The sequence below is a fragment of the Strigops habroptila genome, chromosome 10, assembly GCF_004027225.2.
Source record: "Strigops habroptila isolate Jane chromosome 10, bStrHab1.2.pri, whole genome shotgun sequence".
NCBI lineage: Eukaryota > Metazoa > Chordata > Aves > Psittaciformes > Psittacidae > Strigops > Strigops habroptila.
Genome location: NC_046359.1, coordinates 190259 through 211753, shown reverse-complemented (window position 1 = coordinate 211753; position 21495 = coordinate 190259). Strand labels below are relative to the sequence as shown.

At 33.9% G+C, this 21495-nt stretch overlaps 1 protein-coding gene across 9 annotated transcripts in view; it reads right to left on the bottom strand.

Moving 5' to 3' along the window:
- Window positions 1-21495, bottom strand: part of VTA1 (vesicle trafficking 1) — a 46804-nt gene that overhangs the window by 18090 nt on the left and 7219 nt on the right. For 3 of the 9 annotated variants that reach the window (XM_030499180.2, XM_030499182.2, XM_030499188.1), the window contains exons 2-6: window positions 14774-14868; window positions 11575-11702; window positions 10952-11027; window positions 8380-8491; window positions 1298-1474 (exon numbers count right to left, since the gene is read on the bottom strand). In XM_030499180.2, coding sequence (XP_030355040.1) covers window positions 1298-1474; window positions 8380-8491; window positions 10952-11027; window positions 11575-11702; window positions 14774-14868 — 588 coding nt within the window. Of the gene's footprint in view, window positions 1-1297; window positions 1475-8379; window positions 8492-10951; window positions 11028-11574; window positions 11703-14773; window positions 14869-15714; window positions 16048-19779; window positions 19828-21142; window positions 21237-21495 lie in introns of those variants that run through there. The other 6 variants (XM_030499183.2, XM_030499181.1, XM_030499185.1 and 3 more) reach the window with 5 other exon arrangements.

The following is a 21495-nucleotide window of genomic DNA, read 5'->3' as shown; positions in this document are numbered from 1 at the left end:
ATAAGAAATAACACTTCATGCTGTGAAGCATTCCTGTATTTGCATTCACATTTCAGATACTCTCATTTGCACTGATCCAAACCTACATTTTTGCAGTACGTCCAGAACAAACCAGACTAATATAAAGTTTTTCCTACAATATATGCTATGTAGGAAGACGGTACAATCACATTATCTGTTATTTCATGGAACAACTGGTAGAGTTAAAACTATGCAATGCAAAGAATTCATGTATTCCAACAAGGTATATATTCCATAGTTTTCAGATGTGGTAAAAACAAAGAGCTAAACATTTACCTAGGCTAACTGTGAAAAACAACACTCTCCCCCTCCCAGACCCAAACAACCCCACCTATCTGAAGGATTTCCCTTTGATAAAGCTGAAAAGAAAGAGCATGCTGAACTTTTCATAGGGTGAAGCATTTTTAAAATGAGAAAGTAAAAGAAGGGACTGTGTTACAAAAACATCTCGTATTTTCTATAATATAAAAATGTATCTGAAAAATCAAATTATCATCAGGATTGAAATCAAGAGCTATCAATTTTTTTAGTCTTATTAAACATCATTATAAAAAGGTAACATGAGGTGAAAAAATTATATTCACAAACAATTTAATACAACTTTTTTTTTTTTTTTTTTTAATACAGCAACCTGGGAGGAACCTTGGATTTTTAAGGACTTTGTTTTGGTCCAAAAATGACACAGAACAGGAAGGACATAGGGGCCAGTATGTTTAGCAATAGGGACAAAATTTCCATTAGTTATATTTTTTGAGGTCAATTACACTGAAATACTTACATGGGAAAGAGAGCATAAACCGAATAGAAAAAAGTATGAACAGTATATCAGGCATGATTGTTAGAGTGTTGTTGTAACAGTTTCAACATTATGTTGGATACATTCCCACAAAGAATAGCAATTTATCTGTACACGGAAAGCTAAATATAAAATGAAGTAATATAATTTTATCTATCAAGTGAAAGACTCAAATACTGCTTTACAGCATAGATGCTGCAATGCATTATTCTAGAAAAGAAAAAACCATTCTGTCTGCAGGAGCACTCATTCGTTCAGTCCATACATCTCTTCTGGCAAAGTGCTCCAAAAGATGAATTAAATATTTTAAAAACCAGGAAAATTTAAAAAAGATTCCCAATGGCATTTTTACAATGTTCATTTATAAAGCTGCCTCTGCCATAGAATAACTGCATTATTTTACTTAACATGTAATGGAAAGAGGGCTAGAATTCGCCTCTCAGTAAAGGCACGGATTTTTGGGGTGTGATTTAGACATACCTGTGTTATGAGGTACTTCAGCTGGAGTGTTGGCTGGTGCATGGGCACCTGGTGGTATATGTATGCCAGTGTAATTACTAGTTGGTATGTTGTTAGCTTCATATGTAGATGATGATGTTGGTTGAGTTGTTCCACTATGGAGAGAAGATGACCCTGCTTCTTCCTTTTCAACATCTGCTAAGATGACGCAAAACAGGAATTACTACAACTCTTCTATACAAACACTTGTAAATTTAGGCTTCTTCCTAAAACCTCCTTTTACATTTTTATTAGTAGAAAAATTTCCACCACAGTGTTACATAAAACATTTATCAATCCAAACCACCTACAGTTGATTTGACAAAGTAAAAAAGCAACATACCATAGGATAAAGATCTAGGAACTCAAATGCTTTCAAAGATCTCTTCTGTTTAAATTGAAGGATCATCTCATTACTGGTCTGAGTATAAGCAATCTGTCTCCTTAGTACAATCCCTGATACATCCATGTACTGCACCCACAGTAGTTGAACAAGATACTACAAATATGCAGTAATTTATATTTTAATATATACATGAACCAGAATATGGAAAACTGTATTTGCCTTACAAACTCTTTGTACAAAGACAGTGCCAATCCTTCCACTCCATATCAGTTAAACAAACCACAAAGAAATAACAAAAAAGGGAAACTTTGGGAAAGTAATACCAAACAAGAACACTAAATGCAGCTTAGCCAAGTCATAACTGTAGCTGAACAGTTAGAGTACATAATGCACTATAAGAATAATGAGATCCAATATATCTCATAGAATGTGCAAAGAATACAGATATTATTTTTCTATCTAGTTATGTTCCTAAGGTTCTGGTCTAGATAATTCAAAGCTATTTTGAAGACTAATGGTCCAATTTTATTATGCTAATGACCAAGTTAATTTAGAATATGGCTGATTTCTGCTTCTTAATTTGAATCTATCTCAGTTTTTAAAAGTTAATTTTCTTTGACTGTGTAAGTGTTCATCTGTGTCAATAACATCAGGTGAAACAAACAGTTTTGGGAATGGCTTTGTTAACATCCAGTTCTTGAAAGGGAGCAAAATGAATATAGGAGCACAAAACTTGTATTGTGTCTAGAGCTGACAAAAGATGTTCTTTACGAAATCCACACTGATCTTCAACTATACAAGATGATGTGCTATGCAAACACCTCTATTACTTTATAACAAAATATCTTACTATCAAAGATATTACTAATACAAATTTATTGATTTTTTTTCCTATGTAAGGTGCTCTTCCTCCCAGAAGTAGTTCAGGTACTACCTTTACTAAAAACCACCTTTTAATTCACAGTATTATTTACTACAATAAAAGGCTATAATGCAGAATAAAATCAACAGTATTGTCATTATGACATTTTTACTGGACTTTAATAAATGCACAGTTAAAGATTATATTTTTGGTTTATATTGCAAAGCTGTAGTAGTTTACTTTCATTCAGAACATCCAAGTACTAATACACAAATCCCTCAAATCCACAATCTAATACCAAGAATCTTTATTTAAAAGTATTAAAAAGCAAAGAAATCTAGAAGCAAAATTCTGCTAGGCATGTCAAGCACTGCTAGCAAAATTTAATATAAAACCACAAAACATAGTAAAGTTTTTATATGTTACTGTTGTGAACATTACTTTCACTCGCTGCAACCAATAATTCAGGCTGTAGTTTTATGAAGCTATTTCTGAGATATGCAAACAAACATCTGGCAGATTTCTGGAAGGCAAAGGATAGCTTAAGGTGCCAGGTTTCTCCTTTGATGTAGTTTTGCTAGTGACTCATACTGCAATATCATGTGGCTAACATGCATGGAAGTAAAATTGAATGTGTTAAAACTGGCAAGAAAAGGGTGAGATTTGAAAGCGAACACCGGATACACTTCCTTTTAAGTAACAGCATAATGGTAGTAATAAGCTGAAGGTTGAAGGCTGTGGCTTTGTGTTAACTAAAAAAAAACCATTTTAAAACCATTTCAGAAAATAAAATTTAGTTTAACAAAAACCCAGACAACACTCATTGTGCTGTCTGAAGGCTGCCCAAGCTTACTTGTAACACCGTTATAAATTATTTATATCTTGGTCAAACTGTAGCCAAAAAGTTGGATTTTCCGTGTTGGGTGTCTGCCTGAAGCTAGTACGTGGGAAAAGCTGTTGTAAAAATTATTAAACTGCTTTTCAGAATGAAGGAGTGGGAGAAACCACACTTTCATTGTACTTAGGATCTCAACTAAGAGAAATTACCTGTAAATTCATGCCCAGACTGAAACCATTAATGCATTTATTCATTTATACTGCCCCCTGCAGCTTCCTGTTGCCCTTATCTGGCTATTCAGTCCCAATTTGAGTTCTCTCTCTCTGCACCAGGACTTCATATCCTGTATCTGAAAGCTCTTCCCCCGTACTTGTGTCTGTCTTGCACTACCTCTCAATCTTGTCTTTCAAGACATTTCCAGTTTCCGCTTCAAACAGCCTCACTGCATAGAGTTCATGGTCTCAAGTCACTCCTGTAGAAGTGCAATGCTGTAGGCAACACTGGCCATGGAAGATATGAACTCAAATGGTTAAAGTCTGGCAATGCTATAAACAAAAAAACTCAACCAAAAAAAGCGTTAGAAGTGCTGACCACCCTTAACAACAGTGCCTGTAAGAGGCAAATTCACAGAAGGGTGATACACTTTTTAATCAGATATATGTATCAAAAGACCAAGCTCAACTGTTTGATTTGCTCATTATGCGATTGGTAAATGTTAGGCTGTATTAAACATAAAAGTAGCTTTGTTTAAATTAACTTTTCTTAGGTGTTTAAAGTGCTCCAATGTCATCAAAGCATTGTAAGTATTCTTTCTGCAAAGTAAATATTTAAAATATTCTTTATCAAAGATTAAAGTATCGGAACCATTTTGAGATATGTGCTTGCAGTATTTGTGAAGAGTTTTTTAATAGTAGTGCTAAATAGAAGTATTTCAGGCTGCTGGAAAAGAACATATGTCAACAGACTGGTTTTAAGTTCTGTGGTTAGAATATCCATTACATTCTTGAAAAACAGATCTTCTACAGGGAATGGGAATGAACACTAGAAAAATTAGAGAACTAATTTCTCATAAAGCAGTAATAACCTAGAATTTACAGTTCCTTGCAATTTGCCTAAGGATGCTGAATATTAGGCTGTGAAACAGTGACACAATTGTTTCACATTCAGTTTCAGCTCCAGCTGAGTTTCTTTTCTTGGAACCTCATCAGCCTTTGTGCTTGGATTCCAGCATAATGAATCCATGTGCTCTTCAGATTTTCCTCAGAGCTACAATATACCCAGACTATCTGTTTCTTTGGGTTTTAAAAATTTTTCATTTATTTATTGAAGGCAAGACTTCATGGAATAAGGCCAATACCCCTGGCCCCATAACCAACTGTCCAAATACACTTTCATATAAATAACAGGATTCTCAAGGCTTAATGGCATTTTCTCATCTAGTGTAAGGAAGCAATGATTATGACTTAACTTCAGCAGGGCAGAGCACTAAATTTAAAACCAGAGTGCTCCAATTCTCTGGACACCTATTTTTAAGGAGTCCAGAGAATTGTAAAGGTAATTGACTAATTTTAATTTAAAAATACTCTTTCTCATTCTTCTGCACTGTTTCTCTTTAGCTTGAGATGTTCCTAAAAGATTTACAATGTAAGGTTTTATTGAAACACTGCTTTTTTTTAAAAAAAATAATATATATATATCTCCATATATGTATATCTTTTTCCACAACATGAAGAAATGGACTAAAAAATCCACCAACCTTTCATACACTCTTCTTTCTACTAGTTGGGACTATAAAGGTTTCCTAGAATTCTGTAATATAAATTTAGAATATGTATTGTATATTGCAATTAGTGGCGATGTTTAATACATTTTACTACAGCTATACCATAACCATTTAGGAATTTATTCATATTTGAAACTGCTTTTTTTTTTTTTCCCCATTAGTATAAAGTCTTGTTGGATGACCCAGGGCTACTGCTAAGTGACCTTTATGTGTACTCTAGAACTTGTATTCCAACTGCATTAATAAATCAAGCATGTCATTTTAAGGTTTCCATCCTGACAAAAGCATCCATAAATCCAACAGCAGAACTGCATAAAGCATGCCTATGTTACTGTAAAAACATCTCCAAGAGTTACAGTATGGTTTTCAAGAATCACAAAGAAAATAACACTTTGGAAAAAAATGGTAATTTGTCAAGCTACAGAGACCGAATTTCACACTGTTTAAACAGACTTTTTCCACTTGCAAGGGGAGGAAGAAAATGAGCAAGCAGAAAGGAATGGGGAAAGTCCAGTCATACATTCAAACAATGCTGCTTTTCTTCTTATGATGCACAAAGACAGAATTGACACTTTTTTTACTGATTCTTCTAATAAAAATTAATTTACATAAAATTTTTGTCTTGGTTGTGTAAAGCGTTACGGAAACCTACACTAAAGAGTTAATTTCCAAAATAAATGTGAAAACCACTCATTTAATTCCTCAGAAAACAGAAGTGTTTCTTACTACATGAAATACAATTAAAAAATTAAAAAGATACTGCCAAATTACAGATATTGCAGGCTTCCTATTAACAAGGATGTTAAGATTTTGGATCACTCAGTATTTGTGTCCCTTTTAAGTTGCATGTAGACATAACTTGGTAATGAAAGCAAAAGTCTTCACCAATTCACATTACTGCTTGTAATGATCTGCAATGAATAGTAAGGATTTGAGTGAAGTCTGAAATCCACTTTCTCTCCTATAATAGTTTCTTTCGCAGCATTGAACAAGTCAGTTACCTTTACCTCCACATAAAGAAAACACAAGAAGGCCTATTGCGTTGCGGCTGAGGAACAATTATTGTTTCTACACAAGCTGCATGCACAGATTTTAGCAAAAGCTCTGTAATCTTTGCTTAGAAATTCTATTTTTGCAATTGTTTAGAATTCATAACTCATTTCACATGATCAGGTGAGCTTTGTAAACAACCACACTATGAGCAAGACCACTAAAGAGGACTCATTTAAAGTTAGAAATATTTAATTGGGCTATTCATTACATTCACTATAAAAAGAGATTTTTTCCCCACACATTGTCTTCTCCGTTAAATCATTAGACTCATATTAACTGAATTTACAAAGATGTGGTGATGTTTGCAGGTGGAGTTGCATCATAAGTCTCTCTTGCAGCTGCACCAGCAGTTAAGAAAATTGCCTTGAAAGAGATTGTATGTTGAAAAAGAAATTAGTTTGCCAATGCTTCAATTCATAAAACTCTACAAGGTGGCTCTGTCAGTTAGATACAAGCCACACTCCACAAGTTAGATTTCTCTCTTCTGCATTGTAGATTTGTTTATTGATCTTTTTTATTAGAAAAAAATGTATTATTAAATTCAAGCTTGAGTAAAGATATAAACTAGCATCAACTTAAGTGACATGTATTCAAGCCACAAAGTCACATATACCACCTCAGAGGACAAATCATTTAATGTTCTTAGTTGTTTCATTAGGTATGTGAAGAATTACATGTAAAGGTTATTCTTTCTGCTTAATTAGTCTGTTTTAATTTGAATACGGAAAACATCCATTCCGAAGACATCTTATTTCCACAAAAGATTCACATGTAAAATTTTTATCTTAAGCTTCTGCACTGACTGGGGAGGAAAATGAAGAGACCTTATTTAAGAAACTGATTGTTATGAAATGCAACTAGTGAAATGCAAAATAATGGAAACATAAAGCATTATGCACAGAAAAGCTTCAAACAGCATAAAAGTAAATGAGTGAAAATATTTTGAAAGTTAGTTTAACAATTACATACCATTTTGATTTTGATGTATTTCAGAAATTAGTATTTTTGCATACATCTTGCTTTTATAAATAACTGAAAAGCATGATCAGTTTATACAAAAAACAATCATACTGTTACCTGGTTTAGCATTTTAACCAAAAAAGTTTTATATGTGATTTCATTTGACTTTATAAAAGTTTGCATATATCTGAAGTCTGGGGTTCTATACTTTAGAAGTAGGGTAAAATTTATAAGGTTTAGAAATAATATGGTAGATTTGGATTGGTTATTTTTAATAAAAAGACACATAATGAAAGAAGAGAATGGAGCTGTCTCAGAATAGGTTAGGATGTGATCTATGGGCTCTTGTAAGAGAGACTCCACTTAGTATGTGTTCTGTTAATTCAAGGAGAGGTTAGCTTGTGTCTGCTCACAGTGGTGGTGTCTGTTTTTAAAAACCACTAAATGAGAAAGGTTTGGATGCCTCTGAAGTTTTTTACTGAAGAGCTAAGACTTTTAAAATAGCAGCAAAATTTAGACAGGTCTGAGTGCATTAAACACAAGACAGTAAAAATTAAAATTTGGAAGGTTTAAAAAACCTGTTCTTGGTGAGTGGGTGTCCTTGGAAATTACCATCTTTTATCTAACAGTTAAGGAGGTAACTTCAAGGAATCCTGCACAGGAAAGTCAGGTAGCCAGAAGAACACAGGAGTAACTAAAAACATGAGGAAAAGAGGGATGAGTGTGAAAGTGGCAAGATATCCGATCTAAAAAGAGTAGGCCATAAACCGGTTTTGAAAACCACATTTTTATAAGGTGAGGAAGGGGTTGTCTCACTACCAGGTGTTTGCTTTGAACTAAATTAATCTACAATAGATCAATTTTCAACTCCTATTTAACTTCTGAGAGAGGATAAACTGGTAAAGGGATTGTAACTATGCAGAACATTTAAAAGAAGGACTGTGGGTAGCATTAAAGAAATGCATGGATCTGGCCTGAAGGTGACAATGCCTTCTTAGAGTAGCTGTATTCAAAATAATAATCTCCACTACAGAAGCACAAAAAAACCCTAAAAAACCCCCACAACAAACAAACAGTAATGACCAATAAATTAACAGCAAGAGAAGCATAAAGAAAAAGCATAATGCTTCCTGTGGAGTACTCCCTAAAGAACTGTGCATACTAGCACTTTTGATCTTGGCCCAGCCATCCACTCTTTTAAAAAGAAAAGGGAAACACATACCAAAGCTCTCTCCTTCCATTCCAATAGGCCCAGGCTGAGGAGTCTCTCCGTTCTTCAAGCAGTTATGAATGTATGCTGCCTTCCACCTGGCATACTTCCTATGCTGGGCGTTCTGGGGAAGGGAAAAAGGACAGCCATTTTAACCACTCACTTCTGCAAATTAATGCATTCATAACAGAAATATAAGCAGGTTTTCCACCCTGAGATTATAAAACTAAACTGCTTTCTCTGTTATCATTTGACACCCCTTTAAAGACAAACAACATGTGTGAAATTAATCGGTGAATTAAAAGAAAAAAAAAAAAGAACAGCTCTAACAGGATCTCAGCATGCAAGGAAAATGTGGAGATATTCAATTAGTCAGTGTGTCAGGAAAAGGAAATAAATTACACCAGGACCAGCTAGTGTGAAAGACAGAGCACTGTGTAGTAATTACTGATGTGAAATAATAAAGAAAACTTCCTATCTCCATAAACTTAGATGATTATTTCCTTTAGATTTAAGTATCTGAAACTTAAAATGCTACTCCGCTGACCAGTAATACAGTCTAATTACATTATTTTAGATTTTAAAAATGTATTTAAAAGCCTGAATACAGAAAGGCTGCTGCAGTTGCAGATCAATGTGGTGTGTGGGGGATATTATAGGACATGCAGTATTTTGATTTAATATCTTCAAAACATAGCTAAAAATCAGATGAAGGACTTTAGCAATACATAAACTACTACACGGAGCAAGGGGTTATGATAATAACAACTTTAAATAAACTGTTAATGTCATGTTTAATAGTTCAGTTATTAGAAAAAATATTAATACCTGTAAAAATTGATTATATATTGATGGTCAATATAATTTTTTGCCAATTCTTATCTTCTGAAATGGCACTGCAGCGGCACTGCAATTGCTTCATATTGACACTTTGAAATTGAAAAAAATGTGGTAGTAACTTCAGTATTTGAAGAAAATCAACATGATTTTTCACTTATGAAAATCAACATGATTTTCAGTTTATGGGAAAAATTATGGAGGAAAAGCATTTTACACCTGGGTTTTCATAAATTCTTCTTTTCACGAAACATGAGTGATTGAAATAAATTACAAAAGTCTCAACTATTTTGAGATTTTCCATTTCTTTTTTTAAAATATACTTTACTGTTCTCAGGTACACCTTTAATATGTCAAAACATGAAATGAAGATTGGTCACTTTATATCTTCTGGGACTGTTAGAATAGTATCCAGGAAGAGTTCTCAATTGTTACGAGAAGTCTTAAACTGACTATGTGAATCAACTACTTTGTCAAAAGTTGTAACAGAAATAACCAGTTCTGACAGTTATGAGCTAATACATTTCAAGGAACAAGCCTGAATATAGACAGAGATGAGGCATGTGGAAGGATGAGTAGAATAATTCGGCCAAGTGAACAGTGCAGGTTGGTAGCATGTTTCACATCAACATCATCACCTGCGAGGTACTGGTGAACTCAAATTTCTACATAACACCCAAGCATGTGAGAAAAAAAAGTATTTGTAGATTACCCGTGTGGATTCAGGCACTCTAAGACACATTCAGCACTTGTATGATCGGCACTTGCTGATTTTGTCTTAGATTGTTTACCGTCATTGCTGTATCTCATTTATTTTTCCAGGTATTTCAATCTTCTTTTAACAAGTAGTAGTAGCTTTCTCTACTTTTTTTTTTTTTCCTTTGCTGCAAGTTACTGACTATATCATGGTATTTTCAAACTGAGCTTCTCAGTTAATTTAGCAAGGAAAGCTCACTTTCAATTTTCAGAACAAGGAGTACTTCATTAAGAGTATGAGCTCCTCTCTATTGGAGATTAATTCTCCTGTTGGGCATGAATAACAGAGAGCAGCTGACCATGCACCTAACATAAAATTTTGGTTTAGAACAGACCAAGAGATTATTCTGGTGCGCTTAATTAAAAGTATTCCAATTCTGGAATACTTGTTTGATTAAAAGATTACCTGGCATGAAGATCACTGGGTTAGTTACTGTAGTAGATAATTTTTTTAATTTAAACATTAGTGTCTTAATGTCCAGATAGCAAGCCATTATTTTATGAAGTAAATTCACATTCTTCCAACTTAACATATCACCTTTTAAAAGCAGCGTTTGTTTCAATGGCAAAAATATCTATTCTAACTAAAATTGTACATGATTCCACCTCAGTTACTAGCACTAAAGTTCTTGCTTGCAGGGAGAAAAAAAGGTGGAAAAAGCCAGGAACCTTGCATCATTTTTCCCTATAATAATTTCTACTTGCTCAATGTAATGTATGTGTCCCACAGTAATAATCACACTTTGAATTTCTTACTGAGATTTAAGTCATGAAGCATCTTCTAACAGATAATGGTTCACATGTAATTTCTTTAAAATACTTAGCACAATTCCTTATGACTTACTAACATGTATTTGACAATATAATTAGTAATTATATTATTTGAAGTTTATATCCACAGATTATAAAAACAACTTTACAAAACTAAACCAGTAATTTGCACCTCTTAGGAAAAGCAAACAGATAATACACAGATATCCCCAACACTTACCTCTTCAGAGAGCTCCCCAAATACTGTTAGAACATCTATCAGGAGACTTGCAGTATAAAAGGACTTTATCATGTTTCTGTAAAAATGAAAACATTTCACTAACTTGGCAATGCCAGTCTCTCAGGATCACATTTTTAGACGTTGCATTTTAGACCATACTGGCTTATTTCAAACCAACCATCACTAATTTTTCTTTTTTATTCTGATGTTACAGAACTTACTTCACAATGTTTAAATTTAGCAACGTATTGACTAGTCTCCTGCCTACTGTAGTAACTGCTGTAAGTCAAATCACATAATGTATCATCACAACTATTTTAATACCAGAGGACAGTAGAAACTTTTTATGATTCTGTAACATGCTTGATGTCAAGCTCCATGTTAGCCTGGGGTTTTTAAAGGCTTGCCAGTAGGTGAGAAACCACTTAGAGAAGCCAAGAAAGAGGATACTAGTTAATGTATGAAGTTAGAGACATACAAGTAGTAACAAATCGAGTTTTCTGAAAGAGAAATTAATGCATTAGAGCCCAATTCTTGTTTCGAGTGAAATTAAAGAGTTTGGATATTCAAATTTCCTGACCAGTATCTTAATTCAGATAACAAAACCAAAGATTTTCACCTACTTATGAAATTGCCCAGCTCTGTCTTCATTGTCTGCATACAAAAACATTTTCAAAGCATAATTCTCCACATGAGCAGAACCAACAATGTCCTGAGTAATTGCTTCATTATCACCAAATTGCTTTTTCATCTTAAGAACATTAAAAAAAAAAAGTTACATTATTAGATCCTAAGAATTCTGCAATATAATTCAAGCACAAGAAGCTGCCGATTTAGACAAAGCCAAGCACAGTTTAAAAAAGAAAAAGCATACACTTCAATTATTTATTTTAGCTCTGAATACTTAAAAAACCCCCAAACACACAAAAAAAAAAAACCCTGCCCAAAACCAAAACAACACAAAATACTCCAAACCAAACCCCAAACCTTTAAAATAAACGCAACTACAATATTGTGAAGGAATAGCTACAGATATTTTCCCCTTTGTTATCCAAAAAACCAAGCACTCTGAAGCCTGTATCAGGATTCAACACAGTTCAACTGATAATGTAATGCATGCTTTATAAAGGTACTGTAGGTCAAAGTGATCATCTTTCCTCTTGTAAGGCATTTCACTGCAGTTCATTACATTTTTCTAAATGTCTGAGCCCTACCTTGACCAGACTAGTGACCTACAGATTTACCAGAATTTTCAGTGTAAGCAGTGCACTGTAATTCAAAGGCCTCTTTTCAGAGACATTAGAGTACAAGAATCCTCAGGTTTCCTAATAAAAATCAGTAAAGCAAATAACCCTGTAACACTTACAACAGGTGGATTTACAGCTTCTGAATAGGCCTACTGTTTCTACATAAGGAAATCTCAGGTTATTCTTAGAGAACAAAAACAGGAACACTGCATGATACTAACCTGCAGTCTTTATTTTGCCAAAATATTTAAAAACAATCTCTAAATGGCAGTTCTTTTTCACTATGCGTGTGAAGAAAATTTAATCATGCAGGCTGCATTCCGTATTTTTTAGACTGCTGACAACTTTTTAATACACAGAATGTTGCCAGAAAAGCTACTTGATTTCAGTAGTGAAACAGAAACTTTCCAAATAGAACTTCGAATTTGAAGACTTTTGTCAAACTCATGCTCCACATATTTTTCAAAAAATATTTGTTTTACAAAGTGTAATCGTTTTTCTTGTGAATGTACCAAAATTTGTAAGTTGCAAGATATATAACTGAAATGAAGCTCTACAGTAAATTGAGTAAGAAAATTATTTTTGTGTGTGTATATATACATTTCACCAGCCTATACATAACACCTTACACTTAGAAAATAACAATACTATTCTTGGTCTGATGTTCAATGGAGATGATTTCAAATGCTCAAATGAGTGTTACATATACTTCTAAAAATATTGGTGTTAACAAAGTTGTTTACTTTTGAAATTACCCTTCACACAATCTATGAATCAGTACAGCAATGCTGATTTTTTAAATGATGATTCATAATTCGAATGTAAAAATCAAGCACATTTGGTTTAGTTTTACTACAAACATTTAAATGAAAGTTATCTATTGGAAAAGCAAAACAACATTATACATACAAGTATTTCTGACAGAAACATACATTCGGGATACAAAATCACTCTAATCATATATTCAGAATATTATGAAGTTTCTTGCAAAGAACACATCTGGTAATTTCCAGATATATCTGCACTGTTTTATTCTTCGCTACAATGATGTTAAGTATTGTTTGTAAACTTCTGTCTTAACCTCGAAATTAATCAATTGTGGCAACACACAGCTGCGAGAAACATTTTGGGCAGACCTACAACACATTCGTGCCCCTGCTGGTTAAGGGCAAACTGAAAATGGCCACTTTTCCTGCAGAGGTCCAACCTGCCACTATACCCAACCTTCTAGCTCCCAAAATGCCATATTAGATCTGCCTAGAAGTGCTCTCTCAATCCTTCAACCACTTGGCTACATAGAAGGAACTTCAGTACCTAAGCATCAGTTGCTACACAGCCAATTTTACCAGCAACTGAAAGGTGAAACCATGGGGTTTTGCTGCTTTTCTAGTCTTTCAAAATTCGAAGCAGAACAGAACACTGCAGACAGATCAGCTGCTGAAGTACCACAAGGGATCAAACAGATTTTAACAATCCTAAGGAAATGAAGAGCAAAATCTTCTGGAGTTTTAATCTCACCTCTCTCCCTTTTTGAACATGAAAATCAGACTCATTAAAGATGTCAAAAATTGATGAAATAACACACCACGGAATCACTGTACACTGGATTTTCCACCGCTATGATTTTTAAATCATAGTTAAAACATAGCAAGAAGTACAAGGTATGAAAAAAAGACAAATTCACATTTCGGGGTGTTTTTCTGAAGAATTTAAGGTTATTGCACTTGTTTCACACAAACTCTTCAGGCATTGCTATGGCTAGATTTTGGATGGAATCTTAATACTGAATACAAAAAGAACTGCTGCTTCATTTTTCAACATTACTTTCTGCTTCCAAATGAGCACTTAAACCTTCAAGGCTATTGAAAACTACAGTATATAAACATAAACAGCTCCTGGAACTTAAACTGACCATCTGTACAATGACTTTATCTTTCTTTAACTCTGTTCTGTTTCAGGTTGTTTGCTTTTTAATACTATCAGGTCCACTCAGACGAGCATGACACCGCTATCTCTTACCCACACAGATAAGACTGTGCTTACAAAAATGCATAGTATAAGGTCCCCAATCTCTAACAGAGGATATGTATCTTTAAAAGTATCTTTATCTTTTAGAAAATGTTAAAAAAACCCCAAACAAACAAACAAACAAAACCCCTAAAAACCACTCCCTGTGTACAACAGTTCAGGTCAAAAAATTTCAAAAGCACCCAAGGACTATGATAGCCTAAAGTCTTCTAGAATACTTGTATTTATTTTGTAATGAATTATTATTTCCCATGAGACTATGTATGAACGAAGTATCGTAATTTATGTTACCTATACAAAATCTTATGGCAAATGTCTGCTATATAAAATCTCAGTTATGTTTGTGCATGCATACATACATATAAACATATATATAGCTTTACCTCCTTTCAATCCTTCTGCCAATTTATTATATACAGAATGCCTGCATAGAGAATAGTTGCACAAATGACTGATGACAGAGAAAAGATAGTATTCGCAAAAGCTTAGATAAAAATGAGAGTAACATTGTGAATCATTTTAGAGGAAAGCAATAAATTGTACTTACAGCTTCCAACTGGTCCATAAGTTTGGATAAAAATTTACGACATTCTGGGGTTTTACTATCAATCTTCATCCCTGTTTGCATTGCATACAAACGACCTTTAAACGAGAGAAAATACACAAAAAACCAGAAGTAATTATCTAAGGCAAAACCCATATGCAAACGAAGCAATGCCTTCCCCAACAAATCTGAAAGACAAACTCATCTTGTGTTTTAACTATGTACTACTGCAGTACTAGCGAGCAATGACAGCAAAATCTAGATATATTCAGTCTTGCAGAAATGCTAAGAGATATTTTTCTAAGAATTTATGCTTTATTTTTCTTAATGAGTATTCCTGCTGATTTCAAATTGATGCTTGTATTGCTATTATGCAATATTAAGTGCTTCTGTAAATAATCACCACCCTCGTTTGCAACTCTCAAATGGGAACTTCAAGTCAATTTTTATCCCTAATGATACATGAATAATTTTCATATGACTTACATACATGTATAGAGTGTATGGATACATCTCAAAAACGGAACTCCATGTAGCAGGAACCAGTCAGCTTTAAACTCCACTTAACAAATAGAGTTAAGCATCTATTATCTCATGTATATGTATACATAGCATCGAAAGACACAAACCGGATCTTTAAATCAGACAAGACAGATTTTACTAAACTTTCGTAGCAAATAAAGTCACCATTTTTTCATATGGTCTTGAAAATGAATGATAAACAATTACTAATATCTTCTAATTAAAGTTATCTTTTTACTACCAAAAAATCTATGAATTTTAGATAGGCACATGGCAGAACTTTATATGCTTCAGGAAATTGGGGGTAAAAATCAAAGAATTATTATTTACTAGGATTAACATACACAGAGAAAGGAAAATGGAACATAAGCATTCAGTAGGAAAATGCAGGACATTTTTCACAAGAAAGCCATTTTACTAACTCTCACTCCTGACCCTCAAGGGAGTCCTACAAAACACTTTCAAATGCAGAGCTTAAGAACTGTAAGATGCAACTCTACCAAATATTATAATGGGGTAGTTATTATGGCATACCACAGTGCCCTTCTCCCTGCAGGACACAGAGTTTTTCAAGTGATTCTTACTTGCTTTACAGCTTTAACATCTCTTTGCTTACAAGCCTCAATTCATACACTAGAGACAGTCTTTTCCCTTCAAATTATCTCAGTAAACAAGAACATATAACTCAGTTGTTTTCAAACTGCACTGATGCTGATGTTTGCTGCAGAAGAAAGCATTATATGCTCACAAGCTGCCTTCTCCATCTATTATCAGTTTGTCTAATAAAATTAGATCGCTTGCTACAAAACTTACCTAGGTTCTGCTGGTGAGTGTGATAACTCATTTCTCTGGATTTTAAAAGTAGTATTTCATGTCCCATATACACTGATTATTCAAAACTGACAAAGTGTACATTCCTTATTTGAGACTGCAAAGCTGACAAATTTTTGAATGTTAAAACTGTTGGGTTGCCCAACCATTTAATGATTCCATAAAATAATAAAAAATGTACTTGTGCCCTGCCATGCTTTTCTACTTCCACATTTACAATTTACGAAACAACCTAGCACCTTTATATTCAAGTCTTCAGTAAAGAACAACCAAGTAAAAGTTGACTTTGAGTGAAACTTCAGGAGTGAATAAAAGCTAGGGCCAACTACAACAAGTGATCATGATAGATGAAAGACAGCAATTTTAACAAGAAAATGTTAACATTTTCTTGTAGATTCTATCCTATGTAGGTTTCATGAAGTGACAACACTAATATTAAGCTAATTACTGATATGTACTCTTAAACCCACCTTATTTATCTTCAGGATGCTGACGTGTTAATATTAAAAATTATGAAATCAGCACGTTAAGTTCAAAATACGTTTCAAAGAAGTCTAAACACAGAAAGATAAAGATTTGTACCTAAGGCACTCTAATTTAAGTCTACTGCCAATTAAAATACCATCATCATATGATGAGGTGTCAATATTTGCAGTCTTAAACTGATTTTTAAGTACATACTTGACTGTAACTTCCCTGAACACATTTCATGGTATCATTTGTAATGTAAAACTTACGAATTAACATACTAGATGCTAGGCCTATGGGCCATCTTGATCAGTTACTTCGTTTGACAGATGCAAATATCAGATATTTTTTACATGAAAGTAAATCAATTTTAGACTGTTAGAATGACAAATTCAGAATACCCTTGGTCATTACTGGGTATAGATTTATCTTACTTGCTGAAGTATGCATCTTCATATCTTTTCCACAACTCATTTACATAAAAAGAACCCTGTTTCCATATAAATAGAAATCTTGCAAATGTTTAATCGTTAAAAAAATCTGCTTATTTGTAACTTATTCTTCTGTTACTTACATCTGGCTTTTTTTTTTTTTTTTTAACATTCATTGCAAATATATCCATTTAAATAGTGAAAGCAAAATAACTTTTTTCCACAATAATATCCAAAGGGGTGTATTTACAGAACTATTACATCTGTACACTTTGTAGGCAGCCCTAAAATGCCAGTCCTTTCACCTCTGAGGGTTTCAGAGACTGAGAAAAATTCAAAGGTTTAGTTGTGGACTTGGCAGTCTTGGGGTAAAGGTCGGACTTGATGATCTTAAAGGTCTTTTCCAATCTGGTTGCTTCTGTGAGTCTATGATCCCTTCAAACACTCCAATGAACGCTAGCACTTTCCTGCTAACAAAAGACTCTGGAATCAAGGTGCCCAAAAGTCCTTAGGTCATCCAAGATCAAAGGGCTATTATCCAAAGCATTAACAGATTGTCAAGAAAACAGGAAGGTGCTCTAGCACCAGGAGCTTACTCATGTTAGGAGAGACATCCTACAGAAAGACTACTAATGTCACCTGAGCTAAGATTCAATGTGTTCCACCAGCCAGAGCCATTACATCTCTGTGCCACACAACTGACTACACGAGACAGTTACCACCGATTTGTATTAACATCTGTATAAATTGGACAGGACATTTCCTGCAAGATCTTATTAACTGATAAAAGGTCAAAGCACACTTAAGTTACCCTAAAGACAGTCTACTGCAATCTTTAAGAACTTTCAAAAGTTCAGAATTTTTGCACACTGACTTCCTCACATTCAGTAGTGTGTGAAAGGAGTACTACATTACAAAACCTGCCTCTGATGAGGCAATCATTGAGGTAAGGGCATAAGCTCTTCCTTCATTCTCAAGTAGGTGGCAATTAAGAAAGAGTACGTTTGTGAAAACTACCACTGACAGAGCATCAACATCTAGTAGCACTCATTACTGAACGAGGATCTGACTCAAATACCATTGATAAAACAACCTGATTGTAATGAAGTACAAGGAAACCCACAGGTCATAAAATGCAAACCACATCCTACCAGTCAAAGTCTCCTGCAACGTCAGTTTCAATTGATGAACTGACAATAGGGAAGGAAAGTATACTTTCCACAGTTTGAAACTCACCAGTGATAAACAATGTTATGTACGTTTAAGCAAACTTATTTCCTCAGTGCTGCTGTAGACGAAAATGGTGCTTGGGGGTTGAAATCCTCTATCAACAACCATTAAACTTATCAAGTAGACAGCAAGTGAAATAGTTGATCTGAAATAACTAGGGGTTTATCTGGCAGAAATAGAATAGAAAGAGACAGAAATAATTTGGTATTTGCCTCTACAGACACTACTGAAATAAAAATAATATTCTTTTAATGTTTTGAAATTTTGCTTTTGAAATTACCTGTATGAATAGAAATACGAGTGAATCTGAAAGTAAGTAAGTGGCCTTATTACAGACAACAGGAAGAAGTGTCTAACTAGTTCTACTCTTTGCAATTTTGTGCATTGTTATTACATCTTATTCCTAACACAAAGAATCTTCATTTATTTCCAAACACAAGTTTTTCCATGACTGCATCTTTTGTCATCCTTCTTTTTGATTCTGAAATGTCCCAAGTGTTCTACATGAAAGCTATCTGTAAAATCATGTTGGCTTGTGTTGGTTTTTGTACTAATACCTTTGCTAATTAAGGCGCCAGAAGTCTCTTACGCATCTTTTGTCTTTGTGTGTAGTTTATCCCACAAATATTACTATCATGTATCCTTACTGTAAGTAACTGAAAGATATGCTTTGATCCAATGAAGAAAATCTATTATATCCTTTTCCTGTCTAACCTGCAGCAAATGGGAATACTCACTTCATTACTGAATTTTCAGTAGCATTGAGCAAAACATAGTTTTCCCATGTTAGTATCACCAGTGAAATTTTAAACTGGCAACTAATGGTGAAAGAACTGTTCTCCGTGTTTATGTTGACAGGCAATCTCAGCAGCAAAGAACTCATAAGCAAGAGGCTAAAAGTTTGCCACCTCCAACCAACATTTTTGCTGAGAAAGCTGAATATAACATGACTTCAGTTTCCCCCCTCCCCCATATCTGAAAGAAAACAGAGTAATTATTTTCATTCCTTCAAATACAACTGTTCTGGTTTCCGTAATATTGCAAAAGCAGTGGAACGTATTATTACTGTGCTTGCTAAGCCACAAAAACTGCTTTAATGCAAGTGGTTCAATTTCTAATAACTAGGAGTTAATCTCCTGAATGGTATGGACACCACAGAAAGAAATCCTCTTAGTGTTGTGTATTACAATTGCGTTATTTCACCTTTTAAAAATATCGTACTTGAGATGCCATTTTACATCAAAATTATTTCAGAGTTTTCTCCTCTGAAATTCTTTCTATACACTGAAAAATGTTTGAAGTGCATGTCCGTAATGACCACAGTAATATACTGTGAACAACTAGACTTACAGGACCAATTTGCCTGGTAACTTCTAATAAAAAATATCCTCTGTGAAAAGCCAAGCTGCTGAAAATTCTGATATAAAAAGACAAATAAAACTATACACTGTAGCTGCAAACATTTACAAGTTTTTAAAGCCTAAATGAAGTACTAGAAGAACGTAGACAACCTTGGAAATAAGGAACCTGTAATTCCCATCTGTTTTCACTATTTGTGATGAAGATCTGGACTACCTGGAAACAAGTAAATGAATTTACTGTTTCTTTTTCAGCTTGTTCTATGCACTCTTGGTTTCCTAACAGATACAAATTGTGTATTTTGCCCCCTTTATCCAAGTCAAGTAGCAAAACATTTTTGTGGCTCACAACAGAAGTATATGCACAAAGTAAAGCACTAAGGAGGTAAAGGAGGCTGCAAGAGCTAATGTATAAATATTAATTAATATCATTAAGTAGAGCTAAAGTCACTTGTAATCTTTTATGCACAAAGACAGAACTGTTTTGCCAATTATTAACTACAAGAGGGTTTGCTCTCAGTTTGCAGGCAGGACATTTATCTTCAAATTCATAAAGACTTGACAAGTAATCATTCTCAGAAAAATGTTTTGCCAAGACAACTACAAAATTTACGTCTTCATTTGTTACCCTTAATCTCTCTTCAGCAAACACTAAGTGTGGGTGTGCTGGATGGAATTATACAGTGAGCTTTACAGAAACCTTTCTGCTTTTATTTGTCACGTAATACCGTGTTATTTTTCCTTTGCTAATACACAGCACAATTTCAGAGTGAGAATTTTGTCTTTAGTATGTGCCAGGCATTCATTCCTAATACACAGTAAGTTATTCCAGATTTATGTTTGGATAACAACTGAAACTCCCCTCACTCCCATTTTAAACTAACTTTGTGCCAAGTAAAAATACTGGAGAACAAAAGTTTCAGCCAGCAAGCATGCACAATAGCCTGATTCTATCTTCTAAATTCTGTCCTACTATCAATTTTTCTTTTTCCTTGTCTAACAGGATCAAAAGATTACAGTTCTTTTTCCCCACACATATTTAATTCTCTAGTATAGAGAAAAAAAATTAGCAACTGGAAGATTTTTGACATTGATAGTAACAGATTACATTAAACAGTAACAAAACCATTGCCACAAACCTCAGCCATGTTTTGATTCTGATTAAGAAATGAAAGCTTTTTCACGCCATAATTTATTACTCATTCATATTCTACACCTTCCTCTTCCCTTTGTCAAACCACTGACAGAAAAATGTTTGTTAACTGCTTGGCACAGGAAGACAATACAAATGTGGGAAGCAAGGGACAAGAAAACATTAAACTGGATTGTACTCAACTACTGCAAACATTTTCATATAAAAATGAAATATTCTTGCTTTCGTGAACATTAATGTATCACACTTCATGTAATTTCTGCATGCAGATCATAAATATATGTTATTTCTACATGGCTAAATCCAAATTGTCTGAATTCAAAGTCTTTAAAAAATAGATTTAACAGCACTGACAAACAAACTTTGAAGGGCTTTATACCTCCTCTTCATAACATGATGATGAAGGAAAACTGGCAAAAGGCAAGGTAAGTATTAAGCTGGCAGCATCAATTCAAAATCTGAAACATTCCAGAGAAAACAAATTACTTTTAAATATTTATTTTCAAGTAACATTAGTTTACAGAAAAATTGAAGGAAAAAAAAAGTCTGAGGCAAAATTGAGGGGTTGAGGGGAGAAGACTACATACAAATTTAATTAAGAAACTCATAACAACAACAACAACAAAAAAAAAGGTAATATCATGACCCCCTCTTCACCTGAAATTATTATCTATTATTCTAAATCCTACAGAGGAAAACGGATGGATAACAATATATTTCAAGGTTACCTTA